A 26,978-nucleotide genomic window follows, 5' to 3' on the forward strand; every position below is an offset into this window, starting at 1 on the left:
TTCAGTAGGTGACAGCTGAGCTTCTGTGCCAAGATGCCAGAATAGCAGCAGTTGTGAGCTGAGCAAGGTTCATTCCTGAAATTATCATCATCTGAGGCACCAATTTATCCAGATAAAAGCTGTGATCTCCATAATTTATTGATTTTCAGAATTTGTTCTTAGAAATAGAATAGTCATAGGCATGGAAGTGGTATCTACTCATTTAAATGAATTTATTTCCTACCATTAATCAGATATTTTTATGTGATTTTTTTTTTTAATGTACTTTGCTGCTGTTTTGGGAGTGATATTTTTGTTCACTTCAGTTGCCATCTTCTCAAAACTTCGCTTTTTTGTTTTAGGCTTCTGCACTAAGTTTCCAGTTAATCACTGTAGAGAAGGCAATTCAGGGGAGAGTATGAAAAACTCCCAAGTAGACAATTTGCCAGTTATTTTGTTAGGCTCAAGTGATAGAGAAACCAAAGCAAGACTTTGGCTCTGAGTAGGTTAAAATTGTTTACAAGAGTTTTCAAAAACTCTTATCTCTGAAGCAGCTCCTTGTTCTCTCCCTTTGTTACAGGACTTGCAGGGTCTCTTTGAGACATGGATAAGTGGAAGAGGAGGGAGAAAAGTTTTCCTGATGATTCTGTAGGGATGGAAAGAGGAATGGACATGTGGACTGCAGGCAGTAATAGTTATGCATCCATGCAAACTGAATTGAATTTAAAAACTTGAAACTTAACGTTACAGGAAATGAAGTTTCTTTAGCTTGATGATTTTCTTTACATTTCATAAAGTGCTGCGAATTTAGAAAGTGTTTTGGGGGAATTCTTGATTTCTTCAAAATGTGTAACTAGTCCAGCACAGAATCAGCCTTTTGACACAGAAAATGGCATTTTTTTTCTATAGAAAGAGGTGCAAAATGTTTTACTTCAATTTTTTTTGGAAAGTGGAAGTTGAAATAAAGGTGCTGTTTCTCAGTTGCAAGGCTTCTCTCAAAGGTAGTCAGCCTGTCCTGCTGCTCTTCCTGTAGAGTGTGGTGTTATTTTCATTTTTATCATTTTCTGAGTAATTATGCTGAAAGGACATCGGCAAAAATACCTTTTCTCTGCTGCTAAAAATGTAAGTCTTAAAATAACAGGTACTGACTCAACTGCCCTACATAAGTGTTGGTATTTTAATAATCGGAAAAGAGTACAGAAAAATTTGGGATTAATCCATTTCTTGCAATGTAGGGTTAAATCCTTATACTAAAGATTAATGAGAGGTTGCTGCCTGTAAAAGTTACAAAAGCTGTGCACTGTACCAAATATCAGCTCCAGCCTATTGTAACTAATCATGGGTGGCTTTCACTAAAGCTCAGGGAAGAGAGGTTTTGAGTAAATTTGTTTTCTAAGAGCTTGTCAAGGGATTTCTATTTGTACTTCACGGATCTCGAGATAAAAAGAGTTTCAACTTTCATGATGGAAACTTAAAAGCAATTCTGCTAAGTGTTATTTAAATCACAGAACCTGATCCCACTCATCAGCTTTTTTTATTTTGGATTCCAAGCATGCTGTTTGTTATACCTGGACATAGAAATGGGATAGTGCCATACTGGAGACCTTTCCAACAGGTTTTTCCCTGAGTGGGATCTCTGACCTTTCTGAGTGTCTCGTGGTTCTAGGATATACTTCACATAGTGCTTAAGTAATTTTCAGATAAAATTCGTGGTTTCATGTTAAAAGGTTTTCTGTCAGCTTTGCAAATAGAAGTGGCTGGATTATATAGCAGCTTTTTCCACTGTTAGTGATATGTGTTTTGTTCAGTGAGGTTTTACAGCAGTAACTGAGAACAGAATTTGTTCTTGCAGGAATTCAGTGTTGCTTTGGAACCAGACATGTGTGACTTCACTGTTTTCTTTGTTGGTGTGTTGACTCTGCGGAGTTGACAAGAACAAACAATAGTGCAGGTCTTTTGTGTGTTACATTAAGGTAATTGGATGAGGCCCGAGCAGAACTAATTATCATGGAGTGCTATTTCTGGGCACTAAAACTCCTCGAGGCAGGAATGCATTGCAATTTCTTGGTCCTGGTTTTCCATCCAGAGCATAAGCAGATCTTGTTTTGAAATTTCTACAGCCAATTGCTTGCATTTATGTTACTAACCCTTGGTGATTGTAGGTAAAAAACCCCAATACTATAAATGGGAGAGGTTTCTTTGAGTACAGAGGAAAAAAAAGCTTATGATTTGCACTTTATATATAAAATGTAAACCTGTAAGAGCTTATGAGGTTGTCTGTCCTCCTCAAGTCTCAGAATCTATAAAGAGTTTAGAATAATTATTTTCTTTCTTCCCTTTAATGGAAACATATTGCCCTCCTTTTCATGATACCCTTTATAGCTCTATGTTCATTTGAAAAACCCATGTACCTGACAAGGAGGTCAGCTGTTAATGTTACCTCTTCTGTCTTTTAAAAGGAAGGTGCATCTGCTCGAAAAACACAAACTCCTGCAGCACAGCCTGTGCCACGCCCAGGTAAGGTGGCTCCTGTCCTTTGTGCTTCTGTTCCAGAGAGGTTTGAGTGTCAAAGAAATGCTGTTGAAAGCCATAGCTGGAGAATGAAGTGGGGGTCATTTATTTGTGGTCTTTAACACTGCATGTATTGGAAAAAGTGCATATCCTTTTGTTTAATGTGACACTGTGGGACTCGGGTTCATTCTTTTCAGTGTATTGCCCCATCAGCCTGTTGAAAGGATGCACTAGTGAAATTAAAAGTCACAAACTTCTTGCTTGTGGGCTTGGTATTTCAGAAATTTCAGCTCAAATATCTAATAAGAGCTGGTTAATACTCCAAGGAGAAACAACCTAAACAGAATAGCTAATCTCAAAGAGAGATATATTATTACTTCTGTGATTAATAGATCAGAAATAAGTAATTCTCTGCATGTGTTATCATTACTTCTTCACACTTCTTAGCACATAAGGTATTTGTAATGAGACCTGAATCCTCAACTGGCTTTTTAATTTCCAGTTAGTAGCTTTTGGCTACCAAGTCCATTTGTCTGTCAGATTGAATCTCAAGTTGTGATTCAGTGATAGAATTATGAAAGTACTTTGTTTTAAAAAGAAACCCTTAGGAGGAGTTTTTAGAAGAGTAAGAGCACAGACAGCACATGAGACAAACAGTGATTCCAAACAGCGATGGGCAGGTCTGCACCTGGTTTACGTACTGTGAGAATTTCTGGTTTGCTGGAAGAAGGTCTCAATTGAAAGGTGTTATTTCCGAACAAGACAATGTTATGAAGGTAGTGGGGACATTTTTGGGGGGTTTTGGAAACAAAGCTACCAGTTAAAATGAATATGCTTTTTCTAGAAGTACTGGTGGAATACTGTATATTCCTGTTGAGACTCTAAATGCTTTGAGTGTGTGCCTTGCTAATTCCTTGAGATTTATTAGCAGGATTTAATGCTAAGACTTAATACTGTAAAGCTGATTCTTCCCCAAAATCTATTCTAATATTGAATGCTTTCAGCATACCTAAATGCTGTTGTGCACAGATTCTTCTGTTTGGTTATTTTGGTACTGGGAAGGTCATGCTGCCTGTCAGACTTATCTCACTAGCCCCATTAAGCATCATAATGCAGATGGAGTTGACAGCAGTATGAAAAGGGTAGCAGTGGCAAGAACAGAAATCTGACTGAGTTGTCACAGTCCCTGCTGCTGGCTGTGACTTCCTGGGCAGTTACTGGCAGAAGTGTGGGTTTTGTGCATTATACAGGTTATACTGGTGCTGCCCTTCTCTAGGGTCAATCCAGTCCATTTTTTTGTCTCTATATTGTAAGTTGAAGGGGGAATAAAGAAGAGAGCTGTAGTCAAAAGAGGTTTATTTTTCTGCCCGTTCTAGGATATTTTAAAACACTCAGCTGTTCTATTCTTAGCAGTCAAAGTAACTAAAACATGCTGTTTCCAGGAGGATGCTGCTTTGCATATAAGCAGTGTTAGTTAAATTGGGCTAAACAGTTGTGCAGTAGTGATTTGGAAAATATGTCTGAGATGTGCTTTTGATGTAAGATTTTTTTTTGGGGGGGGGCAATATTTTACAGTACCAACTTTTCTACTAACCTGTCTTGGTACCACTGTCAAATTTCTTACAGATATTTATTCTCCCTCCCTTTCCTTTTTTCTTCCTTTTTTTTTCCTGTTATATGGGCTGTTACTGCCCATATATTTCAGGGACATTTTTACATTAAGGAGATACCTAGATTTAAAAAAAAAAATAAAATCATTGGGTAGGTAAAGTTCATGTAGTTCAATATAGTGTTGCCGATTATATCTGTGCATTTGACAGTGTCAGGAAAAGATAATTAAGGATATGGTCTCAATATTTCAACAATGGCAACTATGTGTTCTGAATATTTATACTCTTCTAGGTAGTTTCTGAAACAGTTGGTCATAAATAAACATGAGCAAGTTGGTGCTATGCAATTGGAAGTCAATTAATGAAATTTGTCATGCATAGTAGCAACTGAGACTTGAGTTAGTCTGCATCAGTCCTTCTACTGCTCACCATTTTCTGATTTTTTTTTAATTAGGATAAACATGTATGATGGTAATTATCAGGCACAACAGTTCTTTCCTGAAATTAGGACTCCTGAAAACTGGACTATAATATGTTTTTATTTGGGGGAAGTCAGGTAATTCAGTAGTGGCACCAAAGTGAAGAAACACAGATGCTTTTCCAACTTTGGAATGCATTGTCTGCCCTGTAGTGAGGCAGTCACAACTTGAAGGCTGAGGTGGAAATGTTTTATTGCAGAAATGGGGAGAGAACTCTTCAGTTTCTGTCTGTCCCATAGAGTTTGTTTGTGTGGTTTTGTTTGATGGTTGAGGGTTATTTTTATTGGGTTTCGGGAGGGGGTGGGTGGGTGTGTTTTTGTTTGGTTGGGTTTTTTCCCCTTCTTGAGTGCCACCTTATCTGTCAAGTTTAACTGTTTCTGGCACCCAAAGAGCTCATGTAACTCAAACTGCAATCCAGAATTAACCTGGGGAAGCCTGAAATTCAGATTTTGATTGTTGAACGTTCTCTATGTGTTAAGGATAGCTAAATCCTGTAGATGTCATGTACAATAATAACTGCCAATGAAAAGGTGAGGCTCTGTAAAGATCAGGTTGTTGTGAAACAGTTTTCTTGTTGGTTCAGCACTGTTGAACTTCAGATCTACAAGCAGCTTTTTTCACGATTGTGGCAATTCTTGTCAGTGGTGTTGTGCCCTGACCTTTTATGGAGGATGGAGAGGGATGACTGCCTTCAGAAAAACCAGGAGAGATTGACTCAACTCTCCTAACATCTGTTTCAGATGGTCAGAAGCTGTTTGTTTGCTGAATACTCAGACCAAAGTTATAAATCCCTGCTTCAACTTAGTGTATTGCATCTGTGGAAATGATCTAATGACTGTAGTGTGACTCTTGTTCCCTCCTGCAATTAAACACATTGAAGTGTTGCCTTACAATCACATTTGTATCTATGTCTTAGTCATCCTGCCGTATTTTCTGGGGTTTTTTTCAGTTTCGCAAGCAAGACCACCTCCAAACCAGAAAAAAGGTGAGTCAGTTTTAGTTACATGAACCTTTTCATTTTTGTGTGAATTGTGTCTGCTCTTTTTTTTTTTTTTCCTGGAACCACAAGCAACAACATAAACAAGTAGTGGAATGCAGACAGCATTCTGTTTGCTAAATATGGGTCCTACCCTTACTTAGAGACTCATGATACAATGATATGCTTCTTTTGTGAATGAAAACCTTTAGTCTAGAAAAAGTTTTGCTACAATATTCCTTGAATATATTTCCAAGACTGTGACCTGTTAAGCAAGAATCTGTTTTTATGTCCAGCTCCTTTAATGAAAAAGGGGGAGAAAAAACAAATAACCAAAACACACCAAAAAAACCCCCAGGCAAGTCTAACTTTATTATCTCTACAGGGTCTCGAACTCCCATAATCATTATTCCAGCAGCCACGACCTCTTTAATAACAATGCTTAATGCAAAGGACCTTCTGCAAGATCTGAAGTAAGTAGCTGATTAGAACATACTGTACAACAAATTGTTTTCAGATACCAAGTTATACTAGTACCTAATTAGTAATTAAGCAAGAGGGTTCATCTACTCTCTTGTGACAAGCTAGTTTTACAGACCAGAGTATAAAAGAAATTAATTCCTTTTGACTAGCAGGAAAAAAGCAAAAACTTATTTTCAGAGTTTTGGCTCATTTGTGACCTCTGGGCTCAAGGGGCAGACTGAGGAGAGAGTCTTGCAATACCAGTTCCAGTATCTGCAGTGGTTTTGTTTTATGTAACATAAAGGCACCAATCCATGACCCCTTACAATGGAAGAAGGGTTAGAGAAGAGGAGCAGTGTGCTCCTGGAGCTCAGAAAAGATTTTGGGAAATGACCACAGCTAGGGTAAAGAGGACAGTGACTGGAGGGTCTGTATCAGGCTGTATCAGCCAAGCAGCTCAGTTGGTTGTGTAAAGACAGACTTATTTTTTTTTTTCAAGTTCACATATTGTCATGAGGTATTGATGCAAATTCATCCAGGGAAATATCAGCGAGTTGCTAAAATTTGATTATCGCATCACACATCTGATTCTAAGATTTAATTCATTATGACTCAATGAATCTTTCTGCTTGTCCAACAGATCATGGCATTTAGACTTGCCTATCTGTAAATATCAGTTGATTTTTTTGAATCAGTCATTTTCACAGAGAAATACACTGTTGCAGATTGTCCACAATGGTAGGTTCAAAAAATGGAGGGGTTGTCTTTTTATGCTCTCATCTTTTATGGGGCTGTAAAACTGCTCTTCTTCAAAACCAGCCTGTCCTGTTGTGGTGCCTTACCTTCCTTTATAAAACTGTGCTGTGAGATATGAGGCACCTTCTTCTGATCTAATTGTAGTTCCCAGCTTACTGCCACATACCATCGAAGATCCAGGAAGTACTGGACTGTTGATGTCTGCTCTGAAATATTTAATTGGAGAGAAGGGTGGCTTTTAACATTACAGTTTAATAATGTGCAAGCAGTCACTGGACTGATATAATTGGGTTGACAGAGACGTTGTTTGTTTATGTGGGTTTTTACATTTAGGAAAAAAATTCCCAACAAGCCTTGGATTTTACATCCATGCATATGCCTGGTATGGGAATACTTAGAAAGGAATAAGGCACCTCTATGTCATGTGTAAGTATATCTGTGCCAGGAGACACAGTTTTCAGTTGTTTTCAGCTCCACCAGGGCAGTTGCAGTTAAGTTCTGAAGACCTGTCCCGTGAGGATGCTGATATTCAGAATGCAGTGAACATGATCCAGAAAAAAAAGGAAATGAAGTTTAAGGGTTCAAAGGAGGACACTGATGTAGTTAACCAGTATGAAAGAGAAAGCAAAGAAGCAAGGTATGTTAATGAATCAGAAGGGCAATAGCAGAATTCAGAAGAGCAAAATATTAATTTAGCCATGACAGTTCTAGTGCTCTTCTAGGAAATACACCTCCCGGGCTGTATTTTGTTGCATTCAGATTTATTGAAGTGCTTAGTTTAGGAAAGGCTTCAGGGTTTATTTTACTGTTCAGGTATGCAGAGTGTAGAACTAGTCTTGATGTAGAGAGTGATTGATAGATATATGATGGTTTTCCTAAGAAAAAAGACTCAACTAATTTCTGCCTCTTATGTCACCACCTTATTTAGCTCATTCCCCACATATGGCTAAATCTAACAGAAGAGCAGAGATTCCAAAGACTCCTGTCATTGCCACAAGGAATAAAGAAATATTGTCCAGATAGAAAGGACACACCTAAGTTATTACTCACTCCCTTACCCCTGCTGAGGAAGATGAAGGGAGATTTGCATTTCATGTATTTCTAGAGATAGTCAACCTTCTTGTAGCTGCCATCAGAGGAGATCGGCGATATAGCAGAAGGAGAAGAGATTTTTGGAGCTGGAAGGGAAGAGCCATTGCAAGGGAGACTGTGAAGAAAAGCAGGAGAAGCCTGGGAGAATGATGCCCCCAGGATGGTTAGGGTATGGAAGCTGTTTATAGGATGGGCTTCTCTTCCATGTCTGATCCCTGAGGCAACAGACTTCTGTGAAGTGTGTGATCATAAAGAATGAGCACTTGGGTTTCATAAATGAAGCAGCTTTTGTGATTCCATCCATTTAAATGTTTCTTAAAACAAAATAAGAAAAATAATTACCTGAAATTATAGTTAGAGACCAAACCACTTAAAATCAAAACTTAGTCATAGCTGGGAATCTCTGTCTTTTAGGGTAGTGTTTGTCTGCAGTGCTGGATTTTTTTTATAAGTAACTGGACTGCAATGCATTGTCACTTTGGATATGAGAAAAACTAACTGTGGTATCACTGACAGATATTTTAGCTTCATGGTTATAAAATAAACAGGAGAGTCTTCATCCAGTACTATGGTAGGCCTTAAATTCAATTGCTAAGGACTGAAAGAAACCTGTTAGTTATACCAATGTTTTTACTAAGCCTTTTCATAGCTCTATAGCATATTAGAGTTTTTCCATGCCAGATTTGGCTGACATTTGTATGCGTAGCATCTTCAGTTTATCACTAATGTTATGCTCTTTTAAGGCAGAGAATATGGAAAGCAGGAAAATTATCATGTGTAGAATGAAATGTGTATAATGACAAACCCAAAGCATGGTACTGGTTTAAGATTTTTTTTTTTTTTTTTAAGATATCTAATTTTTCTGTTCAATATATTTGTTTCAACTTAGATCTTTAAGGAGGATATTTCTGTATATAATTGTTATATATACAATTCATGTGCTGTGTAATAAGCAAATATTTTTGATAACTTTTGAAAGGTTATTTTTCGAAGGAACCAAGTACAACATAAAATGAGAAGTGTCTAAAATAGGAAGAAGATATAATTTAACTTAAAGTCAGCACTGCAGTACGTTCTAATATATTGTGAAACTTCTTAAAAATATTTTATATAATATGCTTTATTCTTATTCACTAGCTAAATGCAACACTGGATATCACAGTTATTGTGTAAAATCTGGCTTTCCAGAGTAAGTATTTGAGAATATCTGAAGCCAGGCTTTTCAGAGGCAAGGCTTCGGCTTTACATGGAACAAAGGCGAAGCAGGAATGACATCAGGGAGATGTGAATGATTAGATGATGATTATGTATTTTTATTATGATGATGCTCTTACTTGTGATGCCTCTCACCATATGTGGCCAGGCAACTCACAGAGCTTTACCCAGCTTTGATAGTGAGCAGAGTATCTGGGATAGATTCAGGGATGATGTGTTACAAAAAAATGAGCTTTGTTCTCTCGCAAAAATAGGTGCATAAAGCTTTTGATACTGTAACATAACAGAAATACTGAGAGGGTAGTAAAAATAGGTCTCCAGTTCTGAACACAACCGAATGGGTCTTATGATGATCTTGGTTACTGTGGAACATTGGAGTTGCCTTATTCTCTGTTCATGCAATTTTCAGTGTGCCCGAGTTGGGGGCCAGAAAGTGAAAGTGTTTTAAAGTTAATGTTGGCAATGGATGTGAGTTTAGAGCCGAGGCATGAGCAGCTCAGGCAGTTCAGGGGATTATATCTTGCCAGTTACCTGCTATAATTTGATTTTGTTCAATCACTTGCCTGTTACCTTAGGAAAGGGATCTCCTGTCTTTGGAAAGTGAGAGTGCACCATTTTTTATGTGGGTAATGATTTTGGCAGTTAACAGCAAGAGATGGGAGTGCTTTAATTTCCTAATAGGAGTATAAAAGTGCTTCTGAGTAGATAGGGAATTTTTTTCTTTTTTCTCTTTTTTTTTTTTTTCCCACTAGGTAATAGTAATCCAGAGAAGCCACAAGAAACTGTCCTGCACAGTCAGGTTTCAGAATACATTTCTAGTGTATTGAATGATTAAAAACGTGTCAAGTACAAATGTGTAGTTAAGCCATTGGCTATAGTACTACATAATAATCCTATAAATAATTTACAAGGGAAGACTTTTTTTTGGGTGTTTAATACTCACACTTGTTAAGCTTGTGTTTTATGTCCAGGTAGTGATGGCATAGGCCATGATTAAGTTTATAATCCTACAGTAATTTCTATTGATTCTTGGCTCTTAAGCACGTGATTTTTTACTTATTGAATCGATGGTTCCCAGAAATGCAAGCAGATATTTTGTAAAGTTTCTGAGAGCTGTCCTTTATTCCTGTTCTCTGTGTGTTTACATAGATGTAAGCTCTTGATTCAATGCTTTCTTTGTGACAGTCATCTTCTCTACTGTTCCATGTGAATCAGCTTATTGATAGTTTTTCCTTCAGGATTTTCGGATAACAAGATATTTTATGTTGTGTCCTGGAGAAGTGGATTCAGAAACATTCGGTATTTTACAGGAAATAAAACTGTAGCAGGTATCTAGAAGGTAAATAACCAAGGCACAGCCAAATGGCACCTTAATGACTCTAACACAAGTTCTAGCTGAAAGAGAGAGAAACTGCCAATAAACTACTGTTGAAATGAATTCTTAAACACAGAAACATTTGAAGCTAGAAGTAGAATTGAGAATGCCTGTTTCAGCCAAATTGAAGAGGTCTCAGATATAGTGGTGAAAAAGCAGTATTGCTTCTTGTCTAATTTGGCAGGGGTGCCTAGCTTTCCTGTTTCCATTTAAAATGTTTTTGCTTCCTCATATTTACAAATTAAATTTAAAATGTGACCTTTTAGATCCCTGTTCATATGAATATTTGATTATCACTGTAATGTAAGTAGGGCTGTTTGGTTTTTATTTACATATTCTATAAGAGTTTGTTCTTGTTCAGTGCATGTGACACAGAATAACAAAATTCTTCGCAGTATGTCCACCATTTTAGGTGATCCTGTTTTTTCCCATAAACCCTGCCACTTGGATAAAAGGTTTTTGAGGGGTTGCTTTTCTAATTTTTTTTAATTATTTAAAAAAACCCATTTTATTTCCATTCCTTTCCGCGCAGATTCCTGTAGTTCTAATGGGCAATGAGCAGCTCATTAATGGTTTACTTAAAAGCTGAAGACCACCAAGCAAATCCTCATTTTAAGTTATAAAATAGTTTCCTATTAGTACTGGCAAAGCAAAGCCTGCAATGTGTTGGCAGGACAGGCCAGTAGGTTTGCTCCTGATTAAAGGTGCACCTTGCTTTTGAGTTTTTAAATTAACAAATTCATTAGAAACACTTCAACTTTGGTGTCACATTTGGTAGCTTTTTCCAAAGCAGAACTGTATTGAATGCTTCTGTGTAGTGTGCAATTGTACATGTCAGTCAAATGTGATAGATAAAAGTATATGTAAATATTAACTCTTTTCAAATTACTTCAATTATTGGGGGAATTATTATCTTAACTTTTTGGAAGTAATATTCTGGGTAGCCGAAGTGTACTTTTCCCCAGTGTCCTGAATAGCTTTTTGGTTTCTATTTCCATTACAATGATGGTGTCACACATGTACTAGACAGATAAGCATAATTTAATTTACAGCACATCATTTAACACCTGTAATGCTTTTTCTGCAGTTGCAATACTAGTCAGCTTTAGTGCACCGTTCACAGTCAGCTGGGTTTATTTTTACTTTCCTCCTGCAGTTGTATCAGTTGCAGGCATTTGGACACGCACTTTGGAAATTCCTTGTGACTTTGTTTGTGAGACACTGTTAAATCAGGAAGAGTGTAAGGGGGCTTCATCTGTTCACTTCGATTAGAAAAGTAAAACAGTTTTGCCTGAAGGTTTATTGGCAGTTTTCACCTGCTGCCTTAAAACGTGATTGTTTGGTTGGGGTTTTCTCCCTAAAATGCTGTTTTGTCATTGGATATGTAAAGAAAACTAGTATTTTCAAGCTGACTGAATAATGAACTTCATATTTAATTTTGCATTCTTTTTCCTGTTTCTCCAGCAATAGGAAGTACAGTCTGCCTGTTAAAGCACATTCAATTTGGGTTTTAGTATTCAAAGAGAAATAGATGGAAGAGAACAAATAGAAATCTGGTGCAAACAACCAAAAAATGTTGTAAACTGCTCAAAAGCACCATGTGTGCTGTAATGAAGAGAAATATTACTAATTAGGTACTGTGCTTTTTAAAATGTAGCACCAGTACTGATGATAACTACTGCAGTTACGTGAAACACTGTTTTATTTTTATCAGAAGCTTTGGAAATGAAATGTCAGCAGCGTTACAGTGCAGCAGGGTGGTTCTGAGTGGAGAGTTAGGAGAAAGGGGGTCTGAATTCCACTCTTTTGCTGCCCTGGTGGGTGACACTGGGCACATCAACTTCCCTTTCTGCGACATAGTTTTAGTTCTCTAAAATACATGACTATTATCTTTCTTATGACAAAATCCACTGAGATTTATATGTGAAAAGGCTTACGTTGCTCTCATGTTTATGTTGCCAATTTTGAGACCTGTTCTGTGTATTTGATTGTCACCATAAAGAAGAGGGCCTTGAAATGGGATTGCATTTGTTTTTTAAGGTGAGAGGGCTGAAAGATTCAAAACTGGTAATTAATTGGAGATGGTGTGTCATATCTTAAGCAATTATTTTTGTCATAGATTACGTATGACATGGGGATCCCATCTGTATTTTCTGAGCACTTATTCTATCAGAGGCTATTTAGAAAACAAACAAAAAATTATAGTATTATACATCAGATGAATAATTGATAATGTAAAATCACCATCCTCAAAAGAAAATCTTACTCAAAAAAAACGTTTTTGACCAAAAATCCCAGCTTTCTTCAGAAAACATAATTTGGATGGCTTCAAGAGCTCTTGAAATTTGTTCCAGGAAGCAACTGTTTTAGTGCCCAGGTTACCCTTGGTCACTAAAAAGAATGAGTTATAGTCACTTAGCAGGTTGTGATCTGGCTCCTCATCTCCAAATGTATTGGGTAAGCTCGACAAGGAGAGCCATGAATGCATAAGAACAGCTCTGACTGTATTTTTGGAGGGCTGAGGACGTTTTAGTATGACTGTTTTGATGATAAAGGCTTATGAAATAGTATTCCTAAATTTTTTTTGCTGTTTTAAGTGAGTAGCAACAGGGAGTTAGCGCAGTGAGGATGAGATGGCTCCAGTGACTGCTGTCAATAATGCCAAGTTCTCATCAAGTTGTTACTTTTTCTGCTGAGTCCATCAAGTAAATTGCCCTTGTCTACTGAGTGTTTTGTTATTCCCTGAGGTTTGTACCATCAGATGAAAAGAAGAAACAAGGCTGTCAACGAGAGAATGAAACTCTAATACAGAGAAGGAAGGACCAGATGCAGCCGGGGGGAACCACAGTCAGTGTTACTGTTCCTTATCGAGTAGTAGACCAGCCTCTGAAACTTATGCCACAAGACTGGTAAGGACATTTCTCCTTTGCAAAATTTCTTAACCAGGACAATGCAGAACTTGGAGGGGGCCAATAAAACACTATGAAATGCACTAAAAAGCAAAGATACAGATATAAGAGCAGATTTGATTAAGTGTTTGGGAGTCTTTAGGTGAAAATCATATGAAACTGAACTCATCTAAAAGGTCTTAAAAACTCACAGCACTGTACATTTTAACAGTGTGAGCAGCACAACTAATTTTATAAGGTTTGCCTGAAATGTTCCAGAAACTCAAATAGAAATGATCATATTATTTTTCTGGTCTGTGATACTGTAAATGTGCAAGTCACTGAACCATGATCTGGGAGAAAGACCTTTCTTTTGTATCTGCTTTCTGAAGGAAAATCTGTTGGGAAGATATGTTTGCAGGCCTTCAGCATCTGACATTCCAACTTTTTTAATAGTTAAAGAAAGAAAATATGTCAGACAGTAAAGACTGAACAGTGATTCCAGTACTGGGTAGAATTCATTGAATTGATGGAAGTTTACTTCTGAAGGCAGAGCCCTAGCTGGGGAAAGGGAATCATGGATAGTTTTTACTTTTACGAAAAAGCTGGAAACGGATGATTTGGTCTGTAGCACATTTCTCAGTGCTATGAAAAATAGTTCTCAGTGAGGAGGAAAATTCTGGAGAAGCATATTTTTATTGTTTTAGATCTTTTTGTTATTTAATGAAGTGCATTATGGAGCATTTTTATTTCTTTCTCACAAGTATGGAGAGTTTAGACGTGGATGATGACATATTTGGTGGTTTTGTAACTTCCACATTAGATTTTAATGGAGGGGAATACTTTGAAAAAGTCCTGTTCCTAAATTAATTGTTCTCTGCCATTAGAGCTTGAACTAATCAGAAATCTATGAGTTTGAAATTCTGACTATCAAATAGCACTTAAAATGTTTAATGATCAAACCTCTAAGAACCATCTCAACTAGATCTAAAGTACTTCTACCCCAAGATGTGAAGTGGTGTGGGGATTTTTTATATTGCTTTTATCCAAGGGAGCCATATCAAAACTCCACCTTGATTATTCTTTTCCATTTGGCATTTGGTGGACTTTATTATGAATTAATTTGGGATTAGATTAGAGAGGTAGTTATTTGTTGTGGGAGATAGGAACCGTGGTTGGATGATGTAAACACTCAACAGAAAGACAGACCGTATTTGGGAAGTTATTTGTTCTCAAAAGTGGTGGGGGGTTAAATTTTAATAGTGTAAAAGCTTTCATATTAATTGCAGATTTATTTTCTTAGACCACAGGTAGTGGCTATGTTCTCTTAGAATAGATGATGCACTTTGCAGAAATTTTAACTAGAAGTGGGCAGTATTGAGAATAAAGGCTTTTAAACAGACACATCTGTGTTTACAATGCTGTTCACAGAAGATTGTCTCTAAAAATGTTGGAGCACATTTTAAAAGCAAAGTAATAATGACCACAGATAAACAGTGTTTGACTTCTTAAAATTGTAACATGAGAAACTGAGCTGCGAAGTTGAACAGAAAGTCCAGAAAAACCACTTTTTTTTTTTTTTGCTTAACAAAGGAAAAGCAGTTGTTGTGCTGGAGTTGTGGTTGTTAGATGTGCTATACTGCTGTTACTAAAATAAGAAGCCATGCTAAGGCACATTGCCTGTCTAGGAAAGCATGTAATAGAAATGTTGGAGGCCATCAACGTGTCCGTGCCTTTCTGTGTTCGCAGGGATCGCGTGGTGGCTGTGTTTGTACAGGGTCCTGCTTGGCAGTTCAAAGGCTGGCCTTGGCTCCTGCCTGATGGATCTCCTGTCGATATCTTTGCAAAAAGTAAGGGATTTATCTTGGGTTTAGATGTCTTGGGGGTTTTTGTCTTGTGCTTGGGGTTTCCTGAGGGCAAAGGTTCTTATGCTTATGGCAAAGTACTTCCCAAGTGCTGTTGGATGTGGGTGGTTGAGCAGGCATTGGCTTTGGTCTGCTCACAGACAGTGAATATTAATGTGCCCTCTGCAGTTCTTTTGTTCTGACCTGTGGAAGCTCACAGAAATCTTCTCAGAGCTGTCATCTTTAAGAGGCAGGAATAGCTAGTGTACAAATTTACTTTGCAAGCTTCTAAAATAAAAGGTGAACAGACAATGCATACTCTAACAATCAGTAGAGAACAGGTTTACAGGATGCCTTCACATTTCATTGCTACTTTGAACAGAGGATTAATCACCTAGTATTCCACTAAGAAGGTGTTAAAAATATGATCTGGTGTCTGATAAAACCTTTAAAGTTTTAAAAAGCTCAAGTTTAAAGTTTTAAGTGAGCTAGATGTTACCACTGTATAGATCTGAACAGTTTTTTTGAGTTCTCACAACTGTACCTGGTGTGCTTTGAGGCACACTGCACTTCCCTGCACAGTTCACTCCTGACAGTGAGCTGGACGATAATATCTCAGGAAACTGCCAGTTTCTCTTCTCTTCTCTGTTGCTTCAGTGTGGAACTGCCTTTGAAAATAGACCTTTTGATAGTGTCCAGTGGTTCCTGAGCCACAGAAAAACAACACAAAAAAACCAATGCACTCACACAAAAGAAAAAACAAACCCAACAAACCAAAACCCACCTCAGTTCAGTCTGTCATCTTCCTGTCAGTGTGATGAGGAAACAAGTTTTACCAGGTTTTATGTGTGCTGCACCTATTTGGTATGTGAAGCAGAGTCTGGAAAGAGATTGTTTGCTAAGCAGCAAGGGAAAAACCCAACAGTTGGGCAGAAGGCTAAGATTGGGTCTGTGAACAAGAAAATAGGATAAGTCACTTAAGGAGGGAATGAGACCGAGAAGGAAGAGTGAAAGAGCCTGAAAGTCATTGTAAAAGTAAATGTACACCACAGGAGAGAACTTCACAAAAGAGACTAATAAATGAAGAAAACAACACTTCAAAGTAATGATACAGAGAAAGCAGAAATTGTGAGAAGCAAAACCAAGAGAAATGCAGTGAAATATTTAAGGTCTAGCCAGCAGTCACATGGTGCTCCCTATTAATTCTAACATTTTGTATGTATAAATGTATAGAGGGCCGTAGGAATTTTTCTGACATACATTGACATTTCTGGTCTTTGCTCTGCCAGAAGTTCAGTCACAGCCTGCACAGTTCAGTCTGAAGGTGTGCAAATTCTTATGCTTTTCAAGTGAAAGTATATCTGGTCTTACTCAATGCATACCTTGAAATTTTAATTTTAGAAATGCATGACGTTGCTTCAAAGCAAGGTATTTTTAAAATATTTTCTGGCAAAGACCATCTCTGACTTTTCCTAATGACTTACCCCTCAAATTCAAACAGGTAAATGAAGGCAGCACCATGTCAGTCCAGCTGTATGTGTTTAATTTTTCCTGAAGATATTGCTTTGCTGTTTTTATAGTGTTTAATAGTCTTCATAAATGTGGTTTCTGAGATTTGCAGCCATTCATTGTTTCACTTGCAGTTTGCATTTCTTCTTCTTCTGGATTTCTACTGATTAACAAATACTCAAAGCTTATCACTGTCATGTTAGAAAACAAGCAAGTAGCTTACCATAAAGAATTCCTCAATAAAATTTGTATTGGGTCAGAGCCTGTCAAACTGGCTCTTATTTGTTCAATTGCTATGTCACATATCATTTCATTAATTGAGTCTCTAAAATTGTTCTCCCTAGTTTTCTTTACAGGTAGTCTGAGTATTTAATGTTCATGTAGCAAATGAACTCAATTTTGTAACTGCAAGTAAATGTTTAAGATGAAATTTTGAATGATGTCACTTTAATGAACAAATACTTAATTTTGAATACCCTTTTAAAGGTCTTACTCCAGGAGCACATTAGTGTGCTTTAATAGTGATTTGATTCAGACTCAGAAGTGGGTTGTCTTCTGCTCAATAACATTTAACCTTAATGCAGAGGCTGTCTCAGGTGTTAAGTTTTCTGTAAATGCATGGCCCCAGTATATCTTCATTTGTTTTCTCTGGAGTTATTTGAATACATGCAATGTTGTATAGCAAAGATAATGTATGTGTATTCTTGGTTTTCATTCACAAAGCTTGGAAATGTATTTGGCAGAGATACAAGCGAGATGATAATTTCTTTAGTTTGTCAGCTGAAAAAAAAAAAAAAGCTAATTTCACATAGGAATCTTCTAGGAAGTTCCTAGATAGATCTGGAAAAAAGAACCAATTTTTAAAATTATTTTTATATATTTTAGCCATTTAACTGAAACCGTAGGTGGATTCTGAGTGTGGTATTAGAAAATGATACAACCATGGCATTAAAAATAACTAGTTTCCACAAGCCTTGTCAAATGCTTCTGTTTTACTTTTCCAATACTACTCAAATCATCAAATTGGTTACCAGACAGGAATTGTACAAGACTTAGGTACTTTGCTTTTAATGCTAACTGTGTAAATGCTTGGGCTTTACATAATTCATGTATGACAGTTCTTGCCAAGAGAAAAGCAACAGTTAATATTTTACCATTTTTAATTGAGTCCTAGATCAGGGAACATTGGCAGTTACTAAATTTCTCAGAATGGTTCACGTAGCCTTTGGGGGGTTACACTGGCATTCTGCTATCAATCTGCTACTCAGACTTTCAGGAAGTAACCAGGCTTCCTTCTCAGCGGTCTCAGAAAAGCCTTGTTTAAATTATTTTTAATTCTTTGACAGTTGGAAGATTTTAGGAAGTAACATCTTTGTTTCTCAAAGAAAATGCACTTGAATTGGCAAAGGGTTTCTGCTTTTCTCCTGGAATCTGTGCATCTAAAAATAGGGGCTGCCCTTTCACTTAAACCTGTAATAGCACGAGAGCCACCGACCGCTATATTTAGGTCAGTGCCATTTAGGAACTAGTTGACTTCCTTGGGTTATGGGCTCATTAATTTTGCTCTCAGGCTTCATTCTGAAAAAAAGAGTGATGTGGTGGGAATTTTCTTCGACTGATAACAAACCACTGTAAAGTCTTCATGTTTGTACTCTAAATGCTTTCCTTTTTCCTGCAGTTAAAGCTTTTCATCTCAAATATGACGAAGTACGTCTGGATCCAAATGTACAGAAATGGGATGTTACAGTGTTAGAACTCAGCTACCACAAAAGACACTTGGACAGGCCAGTATTTCTACGCTTCTGGGAAACTTTGGACAGGTATGTTTGCTGGTGAAAATCCTTGATGCTTGTGCTTTTATGATGTTTGGAGAGACTTTAAAGTTCTGGCATCAAGGGAATTGTATACAACTTAGACATCTGAAGAGTGTTTTAGCTTGAAGATATTGCTTGTTTTGATTTTCCCTGATGAACATACTGGTAAATGTTTAGAGACTGTAAATAACCATCTCCAAAGTGTAATAAGTGTGTACTGAAAGGAAGGGCAGTTACCATTAATCACCGATCAGTGCCATGATTGCCCACCTCCCTTCAGGCAGCAGGCAAGGAATGGAGGACAGTCCAGGTGCTCTCCTTCTCTCTCTCCACCTCACGAGGTGACAGTCTAGAAAAGGTGATAAACTACCTTAAGATGAAGAGCCACAAAGCCTTGTCTTACTCTGATGCCTCTGAGTCCACAGCACTGGGTAGAAGAACAACTCCAAAAAACAGGGCATGTAATAAATTCTGGACTGGTTATTCCTCTGTATTTTAGGGGCCTTCTGAGTATTTAGCCCTGCCTTTGTTGGAAGTGAGGGGTGGGGGAACAGCAGCAACTCTGTGAAGAGCTGCTTTGCTTCTGACTCTGCTTCTCTGTGGCTCAGAGCCCTCCTGAATCAGAATTTCACTGCAATACCTTTTTCACATTGTAGAGAAGAAACTTTATTATCATGAAGCAGTTGAAGAAATATCGAGGAAGGGGAGAAGCCCATGCATTTTATGGATGTTTAATCTTTTCATGTTAAGTGCACAGCAAACTGCTTGAATGATGGAGTGCAAAAGAAAAATCCTCTGGGAATTGTCAAAATAATTCCAATCATCAAACTTTCTATGGCTCCCTATTTAAAGGTCTCAGATAAACAATATATGTCAACTCCCAGAATGACCTAGTTATCTTTAACAATAGTCTTTCAATGTTAGAAGTCATGTGATGTCTTGGAAAACATGAATTTTCTTCAAGGTAAGGTTTTAGCTGACCATCATTTAGTGGGGAAAATACTGTGCATAATACAGAGCTAAATGGTGCATAAGGCTTTGCATCTCTTTGGCAACTTTCTAATTCTGTAAGAATTCTGTTTTAACAATGTCTGTGCATTTTATTCCTGAGAGTAAAACTCCTATAAATGCCACAAGGGTAGTAATATTGTGTTCTGATAATTTTTTTCAGGTATATGGTAAAGCACAAATCACACTTGAGATTCTGAATCCTTCAGCTGCCATTTGTTTCCTGAAGTATGGATTGAGAAAAATGGAAGGGACTCCAGTTTGGAGACCAGAGCTCGCACTATAGGAGTTGTCAAGAACTTTACAAATGAGGAAGGGTCACAGTTTAAACTTTTTATAGAATCTTGTTTGGATGATTCATGCTATGGCAGGTTGATAACCTGTTGTTATTCAGAAGCAAAGGGGTTTTGCTTAAAACTATTTTTTTAATGTTGTTAGCCTTCTAGTCTGCAATCCAAATTGTATATTTTGATAGCAGCAGTTTCTTCTCTGTTTTGTTAAATTAGCCACATTTTTAAATGATGTGTTTGGTTCCTTATTAGAACATAGGTTGGTCTCCACTGCAGGTTACAAAGGTGTGTGTGTGTGCGCGTGGGCGCACGGGGTGTGTATATTATATATGTGTGTGTGTCTAGAGATATAATGTACAAAAAGAAATTATAGGCACACTGACGCACACGTAGGTGTTACCAGGCTTTCTAAACCACTTAGCTTCTGAGCTTAGTTTTGGTTTTCTTTGCTTATTGTTTCACTTACTGAAAATATTTCGTTGTGAATGATACTACATTTTAGTCAGTAGGACTTGCAAACTGAGCAAAGTGAAAGTTGTTTTGGATAAATCAAAATGTCAACCTGTATATGTATATTCTGTCAGTCTTTGTTGAAAAAGGGAAGATGAAAAATCTAGAAACACTTTTTTTGGATTTGTAATGTCCCAGTTTACTAAATCTTTAAACTTTATTATAGGAGTACCTTCAAGTCATGTTAACTTCAAATTACCATTCTCCACACACGTCTCTTTATTTAAACTGAAAGTATGCATGTGTACATTCCCATCTAACAAATACCTTTCCATATGAGTCTAAATGTTACCTAGATTAAACAATGAATAGAGGAGGAGAGAGTTTGGATTTTTTTCCCCCTGAAAAAGCCACCACAAGGAACGAATAATTTTAACTTCTTTACGTTTATACCTCTAATACCACCTCTAATACTATTTTCTTGTGACAAAAGTAGCCCAGACTGTCTACAGGAGTTGTAATTTTCTGAGCTGAGTGGCTAATATGGCCTCCTAACAGTCCTGCATTGGAATGGAAAATGAGCCTTCTCCAATTACCAAAGAACAGATTTGCTTCATCTACAGTGTGAGGCCAGAAGACCCTGGTTTTTGTACCAATTTACAGCATCTCTGTATCTATTAATAACATTAAGTTGATGTTGCATACCAGTGAATGTAGAGAATGATCAAATACTGTAACACCTGCATGATTTTTTTTCTGGGATAGAAAATACATGTTTATATTCCTGTTCTTGAAATTCCAAACCATGTTTTTTTAATATACTTTACATTTAAGGTTTGACAAAAATAAAATGTTCTACCTATTCTGTTTTAGTTTTGCTTTTATTTGATGTTACCTTCATTTTTAATAAAACCCAGACATCTCCTTAAGAGGTTTTTAAAACTATGCTGTAAATTTATGAGGACTGTGAGGTCTGACTTTTCATTGTATGTTTCCATCCCTGCTATATTGGTGGTCTGCTATATTTTAAATGGTCTTAATGGAAATGTGAAAACTCAGAACTGCCGAACAAAAACCCCAGTGACTCCCAAGATCAGAAGCAGCTGACACTGGATTTTTTAATGGATTCTGCGTAGCGACTGAGAAGAGGAGGCACTACAGAACTACTGGAATGTCTGCTATTTGTGTAGGCAGTTACTGTATTTTCCCTGTACTTGAGCTTATAAATGTATCAGTGTCATGCTAGAGTGGACTAAAACACTGAGTACTTGGCTGTAACCTGTGCTATAACCAGCAAAGCTGTGATGGCCACCAACACAGCAGTTGCTGCCATTAGCAAGTGGTTCAGTTTAGGGCTCATTACTGCATTTAATAGTGGGATATCACGTATGCAGTTCTTAACTTGAACATTTCCAATTAGAAGTGTGATTTTTTTCAAACTTCATCAGTGCATCATGGCCCATGCAGTTTTTAAAGAGACTTCTGCAGTGGGCAGCAAACTTGAAAAGCAAATTCTGAAGCAATGTGTGCTTCACATGCACTGTGACATACAGACCATAGGGGGGGGCTTGCAAGGTTCAATTGTCTTTGTCCTGTACTTCACTTGTGTTTTCAATGCATGTGTAACCCCAGATCCAGTACTGTATACAGGAGATGGCTTGATTTAGATGTAAATTTCTGTATATATTGGGAGTTATGGCTCCAAATCCAGTGAAGTTCCATGGGTGTGAAACTGGCAGAAGAGCAACAGCCATGAAATCCTTGTATGAACTCTGCTGGTTTTTATGGGTTGGGCACAGACCTTTAACATCTTAGGATTTTGTACTTGCAAGCAGTTTGTGACACAAGTTCTAAAATATGTATCTGTGAAGGAGTTGGCACCTGAGCATGTATATTTTTGTCAGTCATAAAAGTAGTGATGTTTATAAAATGAGCCATTTTGCAATCAGATTCCTGCTGACATTATTGGAAGTTTAATTAGGCTGTCAGAATAGCATTCCTGCTGCCTTCATAAATAACTGCACATAGATTATGAAACTACTTGGACTTAAAAATTTAGCCTTACAGCAGCATTTTGCAACACAGCTGGAATTTCAGACACTTATGTTATGCTTAATTTATCTACAAGTTAATGTAGAGTAATAAAGAAAATGGGTTCTAAGAGCTGGGGAAGCTGGAGGATCAGACATCTGTTTTAGCGAGCTGCATGCTTATTGCTGAGCAAATTGGATGCACTACTTAGAGGTGTATAAAGTGTGTAAATTGTACTCAATTAAAATGTATAACTATAACTGCACTGACTGTAGTTTATTGAACAGTAGGATGATACTAGCATAGGAATTGGGTATCACATTGTCTGTTTCTATTAAACATCTTAAGTGTCATACGTCTACACTGTTTCCTAAGTGTAAGATGAATGAGATGAAACGAGATAAAACAAGCTGAAAACTTGGTTTGAAGCCTGCTGTTGGGCTCCCATACTGTCAGCAGGTGATTATTTCTTTTAGTAACAAGGTTATGGGGCCAGCAGACGTATCTGAAGTAATGATTTTATATTAAAAACTAAAATACCTGTGATTTATACTATCTGAGCTTTTGAATGTTAGCCTTGAACAAAGCAGACAAAAGGGGAATTTTTTATAAGGTAAAGTAGGGCAACTGCAGGGACTTGCATACCTGAAGAAATTGCAGATCAGCATCCTCAGCTGAGGAGGCTCAGCTTATTTAGCTATTACCTGGAAATTTTTGTAGGGAGATGGTTTCACAAATAGGTACTAAAGTCAGTGCTTGAGAGAGACAATTTATGGAACTGTTCTGCAATGCTGTAAACCTCTTCATTTCTGAATACGGAAGAAAATGTAGATAGCAAATTGTGTACCAAGTTGCCCTTGATCATAAGTTAAACTATTATGTTATATTTGACAGATCAGCCTTTATTGGAACAGCAAATTTGGTTTTGGCTTTCATTTGCTATGCAGTTGGCAAAATATTGCCATTCTCTGCAGGGACGTGCAAAAGTAAGTTTTATTAGTACAGCTTTTATTCTTTTGCTGGTGAAATATGCACTTAGTTACTAATTCTTGCGAACACTATACAAAAAAAAAAGGAAAGCTGATCAAAATTAATGGCTTGGTGGTTTTAAAATTTAATGTCATGAATGCATTTTAATTCAAAGGCCATAACTAATGCCAAGTACTTTATTAGAGCAATGTGTTCATGAAAAATTAAAATCCCTGCCTGAAGAAACTGCTGGCCAAGTAGGTTACAGTTGAGCTAATCTGTGGAAAAATGTGCCACAAACTGGAATCTCCGAATGTCACAGTCTGAGTCGCTCGTTTGTAACTCAGCTGATGTTGTGAAGATAGGTGGTAGTTCTGCTTTCCCTTCTGAACAGTTCCATGCTTCAGTCACAGTTGTGCAGGTTTCCATCTTTGGTTTTACCCTGGGACTGTTTACACGGTCCGAGGATTCTGAGGCAGTGACAGAAAACAGATCACTGAGTATGACGTTGTTTAAGCTGAGCTCAGGCACTTTGTAAGAATACAAATGGCTTCTTAATGGAACTGTGATCCAGAGGATAACACTGGATGATCTTTGTAGGTCCCTTCCAGCTCAGAGTATGCAGTGATTGTACAGCTTTCAGTGACTTTGCTGTAGATCATCACTCTCAGTGGTGATGGTATCATGGAGGGCAGGTTTGAGAATAATGAGATTTAATCCAGCAAAATCTGTTGGTAGGTGGTCCACTGTGGCAGGCCCTGCATCCAGACTGCTTTACTGTGATACTTTTTCTTTAAACAAAAATTTTGTAATTTTTTAATGAGAATGGAAATGCAAAGAACAATCTCAAATGTTTTAAACTTTATTGCAGAGACGAGTTCACATGTAAAATGAAAGATATAAGGTGGTACATAAAATCTGTAAGAAATACCTTGGTTTATGGTTTTTATTTGCATCTGTAAATTCCTTTGGTGTATTTCAAATTCAGAAAAACTGTTTACTTGCTTCACGAGGTTCCTGCGTGTATCACTGAAAACTGTCAGAGGTAAATCTTTAGCTGCAGTTGCTTGAAAGTTTGGAGATTATATGAGGTTATAGATTATTTATGGCCTAACAGTCAGTGGGCCCACACTTTAATAGTGGGTTTGAAGGTTCCAGTTCAAATGACATCTCAGAAGATCCTAAGGGGGACAGACACTATTGAATGAAGGAGAAGACAAACTTTACATGGGGTTAAACCTTTAAACTCTCACATAACTGTCATGAACTTGTGTTAAATGACTGTTTGGATAAATCTTAAGTTTTTTGTATATATCTTGTCACATGACTTATTATTTAAGATCTAGACTGTATTATTGATGTTTTTTAGAGAGTTATAGGTTAGATTAAGCTCAAGTACAACTTTTGAAAATTCTTTGAAAGTCCTCAAGATATTTTTCCTAAGGGGGGATGTCTTTTGAAATACAACAGTCAAGAAGAAGCAAAAAAAAAAGCATATTTCTCCTGTTCCTGTCAATGAAGACCAACCATGTAGTTTCATAACACTGAAGTATTTTTATTGGTGAAATGGGATGTAAAAAAATACCTCAAAGAAACAGTTTCTAATTTTTCACTTGTTCCTGCCCTCTTGAAATCCTTTGCAGAGATCCATCCAACCCCTTACCTTCTTCCCTGACTTATTCTTTCTGCTTGTTTCTCCCAAACTGGGACTGTTCCCTAACCCACAATCTTTCTGTATGAGCACACAGCTATGAATTATTCCTCTGCCCCATCAGTGCAGTGGAAGCAAAAGAAGCTCAAGCTTCTCCCTGTTATGTCTTGGAGTTGATTACAAACTTAAAAAAAAAATGCAAATATGACCTACTCAATGCTTCATCATACTTTTTTTCTAGTTTAGTTTTGACCTGTAGTAATGAAGCTTTGAGGTCTTGAACATAAAAATACTGAAGACATACTAGTTGTTAGTATTTCCTTAAATACTAGTATGTCTCTAGTTATTCTCCAAGGATCTTTAACTGTAGAATTCTCCCTGTTATCACAGGTAAGGAGGTGCAGCATGATTATTCCAAGATCTGAGTTGAGTCATTCTTAACCTGAGACTGAGTGGAATTTAAACACTTAATTACCTGACAGCTTTGTTCACAGCTGGCAGATGATTTGAGGAGCACCACACTAGTTTTCTTTGTTATTGATTTTGTGAGAGACCAAATTAAGAAAATTTGAGCAGTGGAGAAAATAAAAAAAATGATACTTGTTTTCCAGAGCTATTTACCATTTAGTAAGAATTGTGAGGTGACCACAGCAACTGATACTAATCCAAAGAGCAGAAACTGTGGATGTGATTGTTTTCCAGGGCTGTGAATTATCAATAGTTTGCAGCATGCCCTTAATTCAGATGGTCACAGGAAGTCAGTGTTGCTGAACAGCACCTTGCCAGCTGTTCTTTGTAGTGGGACATCTCAGCTGAACCCTTCCTCAGCTGAATTGTTCATAGTCACAATGCCTGTGGTGAGGAAGGAGATGATCTTTGATATGTACAAGTCCCCTACTGTGGAGCTTCTATGGGTTATCTACACAGAATTCTTCACTATGTATTTCTTGAGAACAGCTGTCATAATTTTTTTGATGCTAACATGCTGCTGAAGGTATGTGGGCTTTCAAAAGATACAACCCAAATGCAGGGAATGAAATTATTTAGCAGTTCTTACGAGAAGTATCACTGCTGAGGATCTGTGAATAACACTGGTGTTGGAGTGGAACACTGAATTTTTTCAGACTGCCATGTCTTTGTACTACACTTTGTATGGTAGGTGTTTTCAGCCACTCATTGACCTGACTTTGTTTAAATTCACTTGTTGCATCTTGTGTGAAACTTAGGCTGCAAGTTCTGCTGGAGAAAGGACATCTTTTTATTCTGTAATAAAGTGTGTATGAAAGAACCTTTGTTTCATGCACAATGGAAGCAATTAGTCTGGTTGCTGAGAAGTTGCTAAAAAGGGAATAAAGGGATTAAAGATGAAGAAAAACCCCACCAAAAACCCCTCAACAGCCCCAAACAAACAAATAAACAACAAAACCAAAACAAAAAACTCCCAACAAACCTAAACAACATGGAAAAGCTTACTAAAGTGAAATTACTAAACTGAAGTACATTTACAACAACTTGTTGTGAAGTACATATAGAACAAATTTATTCTGTGTTCAGTGGATTAACACTATAAATTGCATTCCCAATAATCTTGTTTTACCTTTATCAGATTGAGTGATCCACAAACTCACTTGGTGTAAAATCCCTCTTGAATTTGATCGATTTTCACTTCCAGTCTTGTTTTTTTCTGGCTTTGGTCAGTACCTGTTGGTCTGTTCATTTAGCCTTTTCTTTCTCCCAGGTATCAAGGCAGCTGGATGATCATGTAAGTACAAAATTAAGTACAAAATTGCAGTTAATTTTGTGTTTATATGCATATACATTCAGGTTACTGTTCCAGTGAGAAATGTGCATCCATCATGAGGCACATTGTCATTTTTTACATCATTACTTCTGTAATGTATCAAAATTAAAATCTGGAGTTCTCCATATGTTGAAAGTCTTTTCAGAACCCATTTGACACTTGGCCATACGACATGAGACAATAATCAATACAGTAACTAAGCTACATCAGAAATTATGGGCAAGGAGAACTCTGCATTAAGTAATTTGCCTCTCAGGAGGCTTATTTT

At 37.2% G+C, this 26,978-nt stretch overlaps 1 protein-coding gene across 1 annotated transcript in view; it reads left to right on the forward strand.

Annotated features, from left to right (window-relative positions):
* The window catches only part of CDC73 (cell division cycle 73), a 106,347-nt gene extending 85,083 nt beyond the window's left edge, over nt 1-21,264 (forward strand). Inside the window, exons 12-18 of the mRNA XM_029962237.1 lie at nt 2,439-2,496; nt 5,529-5,564; nt 5,941-6,028; nt 13,203-13,364; nt 15,093-15,193; nt 18,375-18,516; nt 19,682-21,264. Coding sequence (XP_029818097.1) covers nt 2,439-2,496; nt 5,529-5,564; nt 5,941-6,028; nt 13,203-13,364; nt 15,093-15,193; nt 18,375-18,516; nt 19,682-19,718 — 624 coding nt within the window. The 3' untranslated portion in view covers nt 19,719-21,264. The remainder of the gene's footprint in view (nt 1-2,438; nt 2,497-5,528; nt 5,565-5,940; nt 6,029-13,202; nt 13,365-15,092; nt 15,194-18,374; nt 18,517-19,681) is intronic.
* Nucleotides 21,265-26,978: the final 5,714 nt, after the last annotated feature.

The sequence above is a fragment of the Manacus vitellinus genome, unplaced genomic scaffold (assembly GCF_001715985.3).
Source record: "Manacus vitellinus isolate BGI_N305 unplaced genomic scaffold, ASM171598v3 scaffold_44_pilon, whole genome shotgun sequence".
Lineage (NCBI taxonomy): Eukaryota > Metazoa > Chordata > Aves > Passeriformes > Pipridae > Manacus > Manacus vitellinus.